Genomic DNA, 13,595 nt, shown 5'->3' with positions numbered 1-13,595 from the left:
AAAGTTTCTTTTTAAGAACCCTTTATTATTTAATCATTACATCCCCAATCATACTTATCACACAAGAGCTCTAAACCTAACTATCCCTAGACACAGGCTTATTCTAACAGAACGTTGTCCACTATATGCCTGTATCAAATTCTACAACAAGCTACCATCAGCGTTAAAACAAGAGATTCAATTTGGAAGATTTAAAAGAGAGTTATTTAAATATCTGGTCATTGTAGAACCATATACTGTGGTGGAATACCTGGAGTATTAGTTGTTTTTGTAACATGTAATGTCTAATTTTTAATTTTAATTTTAACTATGATAAGTGTTCTATGTACTTTAGATTTATATAATTTCTTTTCTTTTTACTTTTACTTGACGTTATTTGCTCAAATATGTAAAAATTTTATGCAAATAAAAATTATTCTATTCTATTCATTTTCTACCCTCTTTTGTTCGGTCAGGTGTGGCAGATCGTCGTTTCTGATGATGTTAGGCAAGAGAATACGAACAATTCTTCGTATGCATTTATTAACAAAGACCTGCAGGTTGTCTGTAAGGCTTTTGTCACTTTCTAGGTTTCACATCCGTAGATAGTCCAGAGAAATAAAATTTTTCTCATGACACATCCCCCTACAGGCCGAAACCAAATTTTTTTAGTATTATGGACATCTATATTAATAACCTATATGTTTCCTGCTGCCGATTTTGATGATATACATATAGTTATTAACAAATGAAGAACAAAAAACGGTAAATTTTCACTTTTTTCGTCTATTACTAAAAAGTAAAGCAAAAATTGAAGAAAAAGGTCTTCTGTGTAAAAGGTATATTTATTTAAAACCCGAATAAAGGGCTACATTAAAAAAAACAGAACGTTTTCGCTCTAAAGAGAGCATCATCAGTGTTCTAAGCCTAAAATAAGTAACCATAATTAGTGAAGACAAGAGTAAAAAAATTTAAAGGTTGACCAAGATAAAAATTAGGTTATACTCATCTTTTATCTTGATCAACCTTTAAAATTTTTTTACTCTTGTCTTCACTAATTATGGTTATACTTATTTTAGGCTTAGAACACTGATGATGCTCTCTTTAGAGCGAAAACGTTCTGTTTTTTAATGTAGCCCTTTATTGGGGTTTTAAATAAATATACACAGAAGATCCTTTTCTTCAATTTTTTAATTAATGGTATACAGCCAGCTACAAGAAATTTTTCCTTATGGATTTTAAAAAGTAAAGCATTCTAAACAAATTTGAGAATAAAAAACTCATAAATCATATAAAAAATTTCAATAGGGAGTTCGCTGAATATGTCTATCCTTATTTGTTGCTTAGAAAATTGCAAGTCATACATTTTGATATTTTATAAATGCTCATAACTTAGGTAAAAATTAAGTTAGAACCTTCTTATTACACGGAATGCTGAGACTTCTTGTGCTTAAATTATATTTTAAATTCCAAAGCAATTGGTCAAATAGTTTAAAAGTTATTTAAGTTGTTTATCTCAAATTCATTTTTTTTTGCAACACTATAAGTCAGAAAATTATGAGGTTACAGTAACACTTCGGACAGTTTATGAAAGAAGAACATTTATACTATAAACTTAATTTAAAAAAAAATGACAAAAAGTAATTTCAAAACAGTGTAAAATTATTTTGCAAAAACATGTCGATTTTTTGCTTACTTATAAACAATTAGAATAACTTTTTAACCGTTGAAAAATTATTTTTTCATATTTAGAAAGACTGAATTTTTATACACATTTAGAAAGAAAAACAATTGTCCTAGGACAATTAGGGATGAAGTTAGCCCCCCCCGCTTTTTTTAATTCACATGTTCTTGCAAAATAATTTTGCAACATTTAGAATTATTTTTTATCATTTTTTTAATTAAATTAATAGTGTAAATCTTCTTCTTTCATAAACTATCCAAAGTATTACTGTCACACATAAACTTCCATCATTTTCTAACTTATAGTGTTGCAAAAAAAATTAATTTGGGATAAACCAATTAAATAACTTTTAAACTATTTAACCAATGGCTTTAAAATTTAGGGTATGATTTAAGCACCAGAAGTCTCAGCACTCGTTGTAATAAGACGGTTCTAAGTTAATTTTTACAGAAGTTATGAATATTTATAAAAACTCAAAATTTATGATTTATTTTGCAGCTTTCTAAGCAACCAATAAGGATAGACATATTCAGAGAACGCCATATTGAAGTTTTTTATACGATTTATGAGTTTCTTACTCTCAAATTTGTTTAAAATACTTAACTTTTTGGTAATAGACGAAAAAAGCGAAAATTTACCGTTTTTTGATCTTCAGTTGTTTATAACCATGTATATCATCAAAATCGGCTGCAGGAAACATATAGTAAGGGAGTGCAATTAGAACCAAAACATGCATTGTTTCGGAAAAATTCAAACAAGCTTATATTTTTCTAAAACTTTTTTTGTTAGTTTATATACATGCTAAAGTAAGAAGTTCTACTCGCTGATTTGGTCGCTAATTGTTTATTAATTGTTTAAACAATAACAATTGTTTTGTATTAATAATTTTAAAAATATCGTGAAATGCATCATTTTATTTTGATCAAATATGTTTCTATTTTGTTTTTGATTATACTGAATCCGAATATGGCATTGCAATTTGAAAATTCTTATACAGAAGCTCTTATACAGTGTGTCTGCGTAGCTAGGAACCACATGGAAAACTTTTTTATTATCAATTTTACGAAAAAAAGTTATTCTTCATAAAATGCTCTGGATAGTCAAAAACTAAAACTCAACCATCAGATATCAAATTTTATCAATTTTATACGAGTTATGTCAAAAATATGAATTTCGTTAAAGAGTAAAGTACCTTTATATTTCAGAATATCAAAAAATGCTATTAGTTGTTTGAAATTAAAAACTATGTTTAAATATACAATTACATTATTCTAATCGAAAAAAATTTTTCAATTTTTTCTCAAATTACGGATACTCATCATCATTTTATTACAATTATGATAACTATTTTATTATCACTTTTACGAAAAAAAAAAAAAAATAAAATGCTCTCCCTGGTCTAAAATCTAAGATACAACCATCAGATATTAAACTTTTTTAATTTTATACGAGGTATGTAAAAAATATGAATTTTTCTTAAGCCTTTGGCCACACGGGCGGTTTTTTACGGCCGCCGTAAGAGCAGTAAAAATCAGCACGAAAATGGGTCCCACGGTGAGAATAGTAGATGGCCAGACTGTTGCTGCGCGATATTTTACAGCTCAGTCTGGCCATCTACTATTCTCACCGTGGGACCCATTTTCGCGCTGATTTTTACTGCTCTTACGGCGGCCGTAAAAAACCGCCCGTGTGGCCAAACGCTAAGAATTAAGTGCCTTTATTATTCACAATATTTTAATTAGAAGGATGTAATTGAACACTAAAATAAATTTTTCAATTCCAAACAACTTTTCTTAATAACAATTTTCGATATTGTGAAATTTAACGATACTTTACTCTTGAGTGAAATTCATATTTTTTGACATACCTCGTATAAAATTCATTAAATTTGATATTTGATGATTGCATCTTAGATTATATATGATGCAGAGTATTTTATAAAGAATAACTTTTTTTCGTAAAATTGATAATAAAAAAGTTATCAATAGGTTCCAAGTTACGTAGACATACTGTATGAGCTAAAAAAATTTTTGCTGAACATTTATTATTGTTGAAGTTTATTATTAAATGTATTTTAGGTAAGTTTTACAGAACAAGTTTTGATCACTTTATATAAACATTTTTTTAGCTGGTAATTTTTCGGTTTTTGTATTACATTTTTGTTATCTTTCTTAATTTTCTCAAAAAGAAATAGGCTATTTCATTTTTAAAGTAAAATAATTTAGTGCATTTTAAAGATTACATCCTAAGCTTTAAAAAAGCACTTATAAAACTGTAATAGATCTGTTCAGACTTGAGTAATACCGTCTTAAAGTGGTGGTAATTCTATAAAACTACGAATATTTCAAATATTACATTTTTTAAGGCGTCATATCATTTGAATTAAATTTTTGAGATTTTTTTTGAATAAAACATCATTTAGTACGATGCTTGAAAGGTAAGTTGTGCAAAATTGAGGGTTTTATAAGAAAAATTGTATTAGTTACACATTTTTAAATCATTTTTAAACAAAATTCATGTAAGGCTCACTTTCCGCCCCCACCGTACTTGTGTCTATACATTTTATTTCTTTTTATTATAATTATAACCATAAGATAGCTTAATTATTCTTCTTTTAGGTTCAATTTGTAAAATTTCATTTGATCCATTAGTTAAAGAATTACATTAAAAAACTCAACGGTGCACTTCTTCCAACGCTAGTTTACAGTGCGCCAATCTGTGTGAGAAGGGTGACTTTAGCGTTATAAATAAAAAATTATAGAAGATACAGATTTAATTTTAGAAAATTCTTTATATAAGGTTTTTTTTGTAAAATTTTCTGAATTTTTCAGTGGTCTCAAGTCAGTTTTGTTCTAAAATTTATATTTTCGGAGTTATTTAAAAAACATCAAACTTCGTAGTTCATTTGTTTAATAAAAAATGAAGCACCCACTTCTCGAGTAGAACTTTTTGATATGTTGTTTATTAAACATTTCTTAACGAAATTACAAAAAGTTCTATCTTGTTTGATTTTTTCCGAAGTGAAAATCTATATGCACTCCCCTATAGGTTATTATTATAGATGTCCATACTACTCAAAAAATTTGGTTTCGGCCTGGAGGGGATTGCGTCACCAACAGGATATTTTTTTTCCTTATTTCTCTGAACTAAAAATAGGACATGACATTTGACTGGAATATTAAGATCTTTGTCCTTGTAGCATACTCGCCAGACCTCCAAGCATGGTTAAGTAAGCTGAATGCTTGTTGAGTTTTTCGTATCCTCAAGCGAATATTGTCTTCTTTACCTCCATTTTCTAGTATGCCACTTACAAGACACGTAAAGTTTTCCACATTTTTTTTAATATTTAATCGGCAATCCTTATGAAATAATACAAATAACTTTTGATAATAATAAAATGACAGCAACTGATGTAGGAATTAGTCCTCTTCTTCTTCTTCTTCTTCAAGTGCCATCCCCGCAACGGAGATCGGCAATCATCGTAGCTATTTGGATTTCAAAGACAGCTGCTCTGAAAAGTTCATGTGATGTACAGCTGCTGATACTGAATAGTTTACACCTTTATTAGTAGAGTATTAGTAGTACATATTAGTAAAGAAGAAGTTGTTCCTTTTCTCAGGAAGCTGTAACTTCCTCCATGGATGTGTTAGTTGTTGCTCTGAAAACTAAGGGTCTTCTAACATTATTAACAATTAAGTTAATAGAATAATTTACCTATGTCCTACTGTGACTCGCACCAATCCCTTCATATTGTGGACACACCATTTGGCAACGACTGGAGTGTACGTGGCACTAAACATTGCAATCTTCCGTTTTTCATTATCACAAACTTTTAAGATTTCGGTAAGTTGGTCTCTGAAACCTCTAACGCCGGATTCGAAGAGTTTATCGGCCTCGTCGATGACAAGCCATTCGACACTAAAACATAGTAAGCATTGATTTAAATAATTTTTTAAATGCACAAAATTGATCTTCTAATAGGGAACTTGCACATTTTTTTTATTACATAATAATGTTCAGTTTTGTATAAAAATGAGATTTCCAAAATTTCACGCTTCAAAAACTCATAATAACTTAGAAGTACAAATTTAAAGTCTTCGGTATCTTAAAATAGGTCAAACGGCCCGTGACGTCACTCAGTTTAACTATATGGTTCCGTTTATGGTTATAATTAGGTATATTATTCTTCTTCTTCTTTAGTTTATTGGCCTCCACCTATTTTGGTATACCTCGTCGCGAAATAAAGGAAAAATATTTATATTCTATTAACATTTATCGTATGCCATTGTAATAATATATACCAGTTGGTTGACATTGGAGTTTGATATAGTTATTGAAGGAAAGGAAAGAAGGTTTACTACGGAAAATAAAACCATTTTGTAAAAGTACAGTTTTCTATGAATAGTTCAAACGATCAAAACACTTGTAACGTCAAATAAATGTATTTTCTACTGACGTTTATAACGTCTAATTTAAAATTCTGTTTACTTTGTTGGAAAAATGTAAATGTACAAACTAATGACGTCACGGCGCGTTTTAGGCCACCTGTTTTAATTTGAATTTTTAATCGCCTTTGGGGGCCAAACGAAAGACCTACAAAAATTTTTTATCTTTGACACACGTTTTAAATTATGTTCTGTTGTGATTTATAACATTTTTTTCGAATTTAAAAATTTATGCAAGTTCCCTATTGGTCATAGAATGCTTTTCTTTCGTTCTCGCCTAGACTATGATTTGAGAAGCATACATGCATAATAAAACATTCAACACTACTTTATCAAGTACAAATTGCATTATCATGATCATCATGGTGCTACAGCCCTGAAAAGACCTCGACCTACTCAAGCTTTCTGAGACATTCTGCTCGGCCCCTTTGCTTGGATCTTCCAGTTGGTAACACGGATCTTCTCAGCATCCTCTGTTACCCCGCCTATCCATCTCAGCTTTGATTTACCCCGTCTTCTCATTCCAACCGGTTGCTACATGTCCTGCCCACTGCAGACGGTTTCGCTTGAAGTTATAGTGATATATATTTTCCAGCAAACCCCAGTGTATACAGTGTGTCCCTGTAAGTTGGAACCATATGGAAAACTTTTTTATTATTAATTTTATGAAAAACAGTCATTCTTCATAAAAAGTTCTGCATGGTCTAAAGGCTGTATGACACTATGCATTTTCTTGTATAATTTCTAATATCGTTTCTGATATGTCAAAAAAATGTATAGTGTCATACACAGATACAAGAAACGATATCAGAAACGATACAAGAATTTGTGTCAGGCACAGATTCTTGTACAAGAACTGCGCCAATTTCTGCGCAAAGAGCAAAAACGTAAAACCTGCTGGTAAAACATCTAAATGTCATAATGGCGGCTGAAAATGAGATCATATGATTTATGTCTTGATGAATTTATTTGTGTTTTTGTAGGTATTATTTATAAATCTTTTATTGATACTTAATATACCGTATGGTATGGACTACTGTTCTACTAATAACCATATATTTAGCTCCTAGTAAAGTTCAAACTATGTATAACTTTGGGTTTCATGTTGCATAATTTTTAATAGAGGAAAATACAATAGTTCCTAATTTGGATCAAACTGAAGATAATTCTAATGCAAATATTTTAGCACAAATATCAAAACAAAATAAAAAACACAAATAATCAACAGTCAACGTAAAAATTCTGGTTAACATTAAAATGTTAAATTTATGTTTTTAAAAGCTTAAAATTTTTATAAAATCCTTAAAATCAGCTGTAGACGCAGTACTACCATACCAAAACCAATGTAACGTAACGTGACACAGGGTGACAAACAAAATTTCGACCAATCACGTGCCGAATTTCATACAATTTTTGATACAAGAACTTGCATAGTGTCATACAGGGCACAAATGTACGTACAAGAAACGATACAAGAAAATGTATACCAGAAACGATATCAGAAATGATACAAGAAAATGCATAGTGTCATACAGCCTTAATTCCTAAAATTCAACCATCAGATATGAAATGTTATGAATATTATACGGGGTATATCAAAAATATGAATTTCGCTCAACAGTAATGTAGCTTTATTTTTCACAATATTAAAAATTGTTATTATGGAAAGTTGTTTGAAATTAAGAACTATATTCTAATATGCAATTACATCCTTCTAATTGAAAAAAAAATTAAATTTTTTCTTAAATTATGTATAAGTTCTGCATGGTCTAAAACCGAAAATACAACCATCTTATATCAAATTTTATACGAGGTATGTCAAAAAGATTAATTTCGATCAAGAGTAAAGTATTGCCTTTATAGTTCAGAATATTTCAATTAGAAGGATATAATTATATTTTGGAACAAGGTTTTCAATTCTAAATAACTTTTCATAACCACAATTTTCGATATTGTGAAAAATAAAAGTATTTTTAGTCTTGAGCGAAATTCATATTTATTTACATACCTCGTATTCGTATAAAATTGATAAAATTTGATACAAGATGGTTGTATTTTAGGTTTTAGACCATGCGGAATATTTTATAAAGAATAAGTTTTTTTCGTAAAATTAATAATAAAAGAGTTATCATAATTATTGAAATAACTGAAAATAATGTTAGTTAGCCATAATTTAAGAAAATTTTTATTTTTTTTAATTAGAAGGTTGTACATGCATATTAAAATATAATTAATTCCAAACAACTTTCCATAATAACAATTTTCAATATTTTGAAAAATAAAGCTACTTTACTCTTGAGCGAAATTCATATTTTTTGACATACCTACCTCGTATAATATTCATAAAATTTGATATCTGATGGTTGAATTTTAGGATTTAGACCAAGCAGAACCTTTTATGAAGAATAACTTTTGTTCGTAAAATAATAATACAAAAGTTTTACATATTGTTCAAACTTACAGGAACATAATATTTATGTCGTATAACAAACAGTAATGACACTTTGCGACCTTGACGAAGTCACGCATTTTTTTCCGCGTAGATAGATTGAGGTGAAAAGTCGCAGAACTCACTGCGCTTCTGCATACTTTCAATCTTGAAGGTTTGACTAGCAACTCAGGTGCGTACTAGCACAGTTGCTGCTGGTTTAACCTTGTATATTCGTTTTAATATGTTGCCTCTTAAAGCTATTGGAACTACTGAGATTTGATAATTTATTTGACCTATTTAATTCGTCTAATATTTCTAACCCTAAGCCCTACAATAGGGCCTCTACAAAACGAGACTTCAAACGAGAGTGCCACTACTGTTTGTTTTTAATACTGTGATCAAACTTATGCTTGTAGATATTCTGCAGTTCAAAGTTGTATCTATGCCTCCATATTCCATTTTCACAGACCGCTCGAATATCTTGCGTAGTACCTTTCTTTCAAAAATGATAAAGGATTCATTTGTTTTGGTTAGGGTCCATGCCTCTGATCCATATGTGAGAACGGGGTACAAATTTCACTGTCATTAAATTCAAGCAATTTGTACTCTTCTTTTAAGCACATCTACCATAACTCCATATTCTTACTTGTAAGACTTCTATGTTTTTTAATCATAGAGTGATTTGAATAATCCATTTTACAAATCAGAATAACATTCGTTTTACAAATCAGAATAAATATAATAAATATACTCCGTCCGGTGAAGATGTGTTATTTTATTCTCCCTTGACTGCTTAACATTGAAGAACAGAACCTACATCCGGCAACTTATACTGTCTTTCTCGCCATTTATACTAAGTTTAAAATTTTCAAATATCGCACCTCCGCTCAAAAACTGTCATAAGTCAAAAAAGCAAAATATCGAGAAAACAACGTTTTTGTGCTAGAACTCTGGGTTTAATTCAGAAATAATAAGTCTACTAAAAATATTAAAAATAATATATTTTTTTTAATTGTGACACTATACTGATAAAATAACGAAAAAATACGAAATATTATTTACTTAAAGTGGCTTTAGCAGTACAGAATATAATATAATTATTATTATCTGTTTCAGAGTTATACTTTTTAATTATCTAACTTTATATAAGTAGCAAAATTAAATAAAAAATACTACAAAAAGAAAAATAAAGGTGTAACTTTTCTTGGACACATTCGCAGACTGTTTTGAATAATGCCATCACATAATATACTGTCTTGACTCAACAAATATGACGGTTTATACAGATCTTAGATGGGGAAATGCCTTGCGCTAGTCAACATGTGACACTAGTGTTATCTAACGGTAATTACTTGAACCATAGACGTAACAGTTATTAAGATAAGAATTTGTAGTTTCTTAAAACCGTTTTTATTTATTTTTTTTTGAGTTGTGTCACTGATTGAGCCTAGGTGCGATATGTAGTATATTAAAAAAATTGGTTTACTTACTTTTTCAAAGATATTGCTGGGGGGTCTTGTTTTAACAAAAAGCACAAACGGTTAGGAGTTGTCACCAAAATATCTGTAAATATTTTAAAAAAATTCATTATAGAGTATAGTTATGCTGAGAAAAATAAAATTTTGGGTAGCTCGGCATGCAAGGTTAGGCATGTTATTGGTCTAAACCCCACTGGAGTATAAGGAATAGGAAAAAGTAAAAATTTAGAAAGGACATAAACTTTGGGGTTTAATTTTAATTATTTTAAATAAATATTTAAATGTATTAGACTTACCATATTTCTGGGAACCACTTGGATTATACTGACTCAAAGCCTTTTTTATTTTGCTAATAACATGTACACGAAATCCTCGGCCCTCAGCAAGCCGATCACATTCTCTCTGTGTCTGCTGCGCCAATTCTCTTGTAGGGCATAAGATTAAAGCCCGGAAACCCTGACGTTGTGGTCCACGAAGTGAATGAATTATAGGAACTAAAAATGCTGCTGTTTTTCCAGAACCTGTTGGAGCACAAGCTAGAATCTGTCTTTCCTAGAAAATGGCAAATTAAAAGATTATATAATGTCAACTACACTTTATCCCTTTCATTCACTGTGTCCTCACATGAGGACAACCTATTCTATAATTTTTTGTATGTAGTTCCATGTGTGTTTTTACCCTTGTAACACATTGTCCCCGATTATGGACATCCTGTTCCATCCAATGAGTACTTGGGCTGCCATCTAACAGCTTTTGAACAAAATGTTTAATTACAACCATTACTTGTTGAAATATAGGTTTCTATAGTTACTTATGACTGGTGTATACAGCACCAATTCATTTGTTTCTTTTGTTATATATGTGAACAATTATTGAATATGTCTTATAGTGTTGATAAATAGTACAATTTGTTAAAAAAACTAATGTTAGTAGCGGTTTTGCTTAAAATTAGCTACCGTGGATTTTCTGAAAAGTGTGTACTCGTTTTGAGACATTGTGAGTCAACGGAAAAATTAATTTTTAGCTAGGAATAAAAACGCGCCTTGCGCAATAAGTATGACTAGGTGGATTTCATCATCGGCCCATAAACGATGATAAACCTAATGCATTCAGATGTAAATTGCCTGGTGATAACGGCAACTTACGAATGACATGCGACAAATGCAATGTTAATCTCTGTATAAGTAAATAAAAAAATTGGTAGAATTGTAAGATACCATACATTAATTATTGAATAAAATACTTTAGTTTTTGTTTTTTGTCAGTACTTACACATTTAAAAAATATATATCTAATATTTTTACTCCATTGGCTCACATTGTCCTCATATGAGGACATCCTGTAATGACCAAACTGTGCATTTTGAAAATGTAAAACTAATATCAAAAATTCGCAAAAAAATCATTATTGCTATGTTGCAAATTTCATATTTTTAGCTTAAAAAATTTAATTCGTGAACGAAAGGGTTATACTATAGTGGAGATAAAAGCAATCATATTTTTGGTGTGGGATGCATACTGAATAATCGTGTGAAATCAATGGTCATGGCGAGAACTTGATTAACTTAAATCTAAATAAAACAGAAATCTACAAAACATTTTTTGTTACATTATCGTAATAGTAATAAAAATTGATCTCCTAAATGTTGAAAAAGTTTAGTAAATATTACCTTTAGCATTAAGGGTACTGCCTGTTTTTGAATTGGGGTAGGTTCCTCATACCCACATTTTTTTAGATTGTCAATAATGTCAGAATCAACATTAAAATCTTGAAATGATTTACAGGGTTCTGGAACTTGTCGGCCCACAACAGTTATATTGTTTACATTTCTGTAGTGGTTGATCTGAAATAGATAGAGCTTATGAAAATATGCATCAGGCATTAATTTGACTAAACCTACTCTTTCTTAATGTATGTATACCGGATGGTATATATAGGAAAATCAATGCCATACAGGCCATAGGAAAATCAATGGAAAATTCTAAATTGTTGAATTCCTGAACTAGTTGTAGAGAACTGACCTCTCTATTCAAAACAAATGTTACATTTGTTCTGCGAATTAAACACATTCCACAATTTTGCAAAAACATAATACATTTCTAGAGTAGTATTAGTCCAATCGTGAAAGCTTTGACCTCTAAAATTCTTACAAACAAGCTGAATTTTACTGGGAATATCAATTTTGGGACCCTAAAACACCCTATAAGAATCATAAAAAATGACAAAAATCACGCAATTTTTATTATATTAACAGCTTTATAACAACTTACTTCATTTGCGATGATATAATGCAAAAATTGGATATGAAAGCTGCCCTTTTCATCTTTAAACACATTTTAATTTTTGTCGATAGGACACTCCAATCAAAAAGATATCGAATTTTTACTGTCGAGTTGATACACATTTACGCACTCGAAATCAATTTTTTAAATAAAATGTGTATCAATTCAACAGTAAAAATTCGATATCTTTTGATCATAGTGTGCTATCAACAAAAATCCAAATGCGTTTTAAAGGTGAAAAGAGCAGCTTTCTTATCCATTTTTTGAATTTTGTCAAATGAAGTCTGTTAGAGTTTCTTTACAGCTGTTGCAATAAATCAAAATTGCACAATTTTTGCCATCTTTTACAATTTATGTGGGTGTTTTATAGGGAAGCCATAGGAGTGGCAAACAGTTTTTACATCTTTTTGGAATCACAAAATTGATATTCTCAGCAAAATTTAGCTTGTTCATATAATTTTTAGAGGTCAAATATCTCACAATTGGACTAGTAATAATACTCTGGCAAATTATATTTTTGTAAAATTTTGATATGTGTTTAAATTGTAGAACAAATCTAACATTTGTTTTTGATAGTGATTTCAGTTATTCACAAATAGTTTCTTATGACTTTTTATTTCAAATAATTAGGGAAGCAGGAATTCAATAGCATTTTCCATTGAGTTTCCTATGGTCCGTTTGACAATTCACTACCCGGTATATGGTATTAACAGGTGTTCTGATAAACTCTCAAAATCCTCAATGGTTACTGATTGATCTAAAACTTAAGCAAGACAATAAACTAAAACAAGAAACAATACAGGTTTCAGATAGACAAAGAATCATTTAAATTAAATCACATTAGGAGTTATCTACTATAGTTGGTTCGCTAAACTCAGACACAACTGGCTAATGATTTTAGTAGGTAATTTTTTTGTTTTTTGGCAATTTTGAAATATGATTTTGAATATGTTTTTTGGAATATGTTTTTTGACTCGAGGAGTAATCTACAAAAGAGAAGGCGAACAGTTGTTTAACGTTTCTTACTACGCTCAAGCATGCTGGCGCGAATCCACGGCAAAGCGAGTGGAAAGTAGGGATATTCAACACGCTGTATCTCTGGTAATTGTACTCCGATCAATCTGAAATTTTCAGAGAGTATTCTTGAAAGTATGCACTTTCATTTGAAATAATAAAAAAAATTAAATATTTCAAACCATACCCCTCCCTCCTTAACAATGATCAGATACAGATTCTAGACTGTTCTAAAGCACATGAAAAAAAATTTTTTTCAAGAAGAGCCAATTACATCTGCTA

General features: G+C 30.0%; 1 protein-coding gene across 1 annotated transcript in view; it reads right to left on the bottom strand.

The window, feature by feature from the left end:
* LOC126889955 (probable ATP-dependent RNA helicase DDX52) overlaps window positions 1-13,595 on the bottom strand; it is a 50,550-nt gene that overhangs the window by 35,832 nt on the left and 1,123 nt on the right. The window contains exons 3-6 of the mRNA XM_050658726.1: window positions 11,687-11,860; window positions 10,314-10,569; window positions 10,030-10,102; window positions 5,378-5,581 (exon numbers count right to left, since the gene is read on the bottom strand). Of these exons, the coding sequence (XP_050514683.1) occupies window positions 5,378-5,581; window positions 10,030-10,102; window positions 10,314-10,569; window positions 11,687-11,860 (707 nt within the window). The remainder of the gene's footprint in view (window positions 1-5,377; window positions 5,582-10,029; window positions 10,103-10,313; window positions 10,570-11,686; window positions 11,861-13,595) is intronic.

This window comes from Diabrotica virgifera, chromosome 8 (genome assembly GCF_917563875.1).
Source record: "Diabrotica virgifera virgifera chromosome 8, PGI_DIABVI_V3a".
Lineage (NCBI taxonomy): Eukaryota > Metazoa > Arthropoda > Insecta > Coleoptera > Chrysomelidae > Diabrotica > Diabrotica virgifera.
The sequence above is the reverse complement of the archived record's forward strand: the minus strand, read 5'-3'. Positions and strand labels throughout refer to the sequence as shown.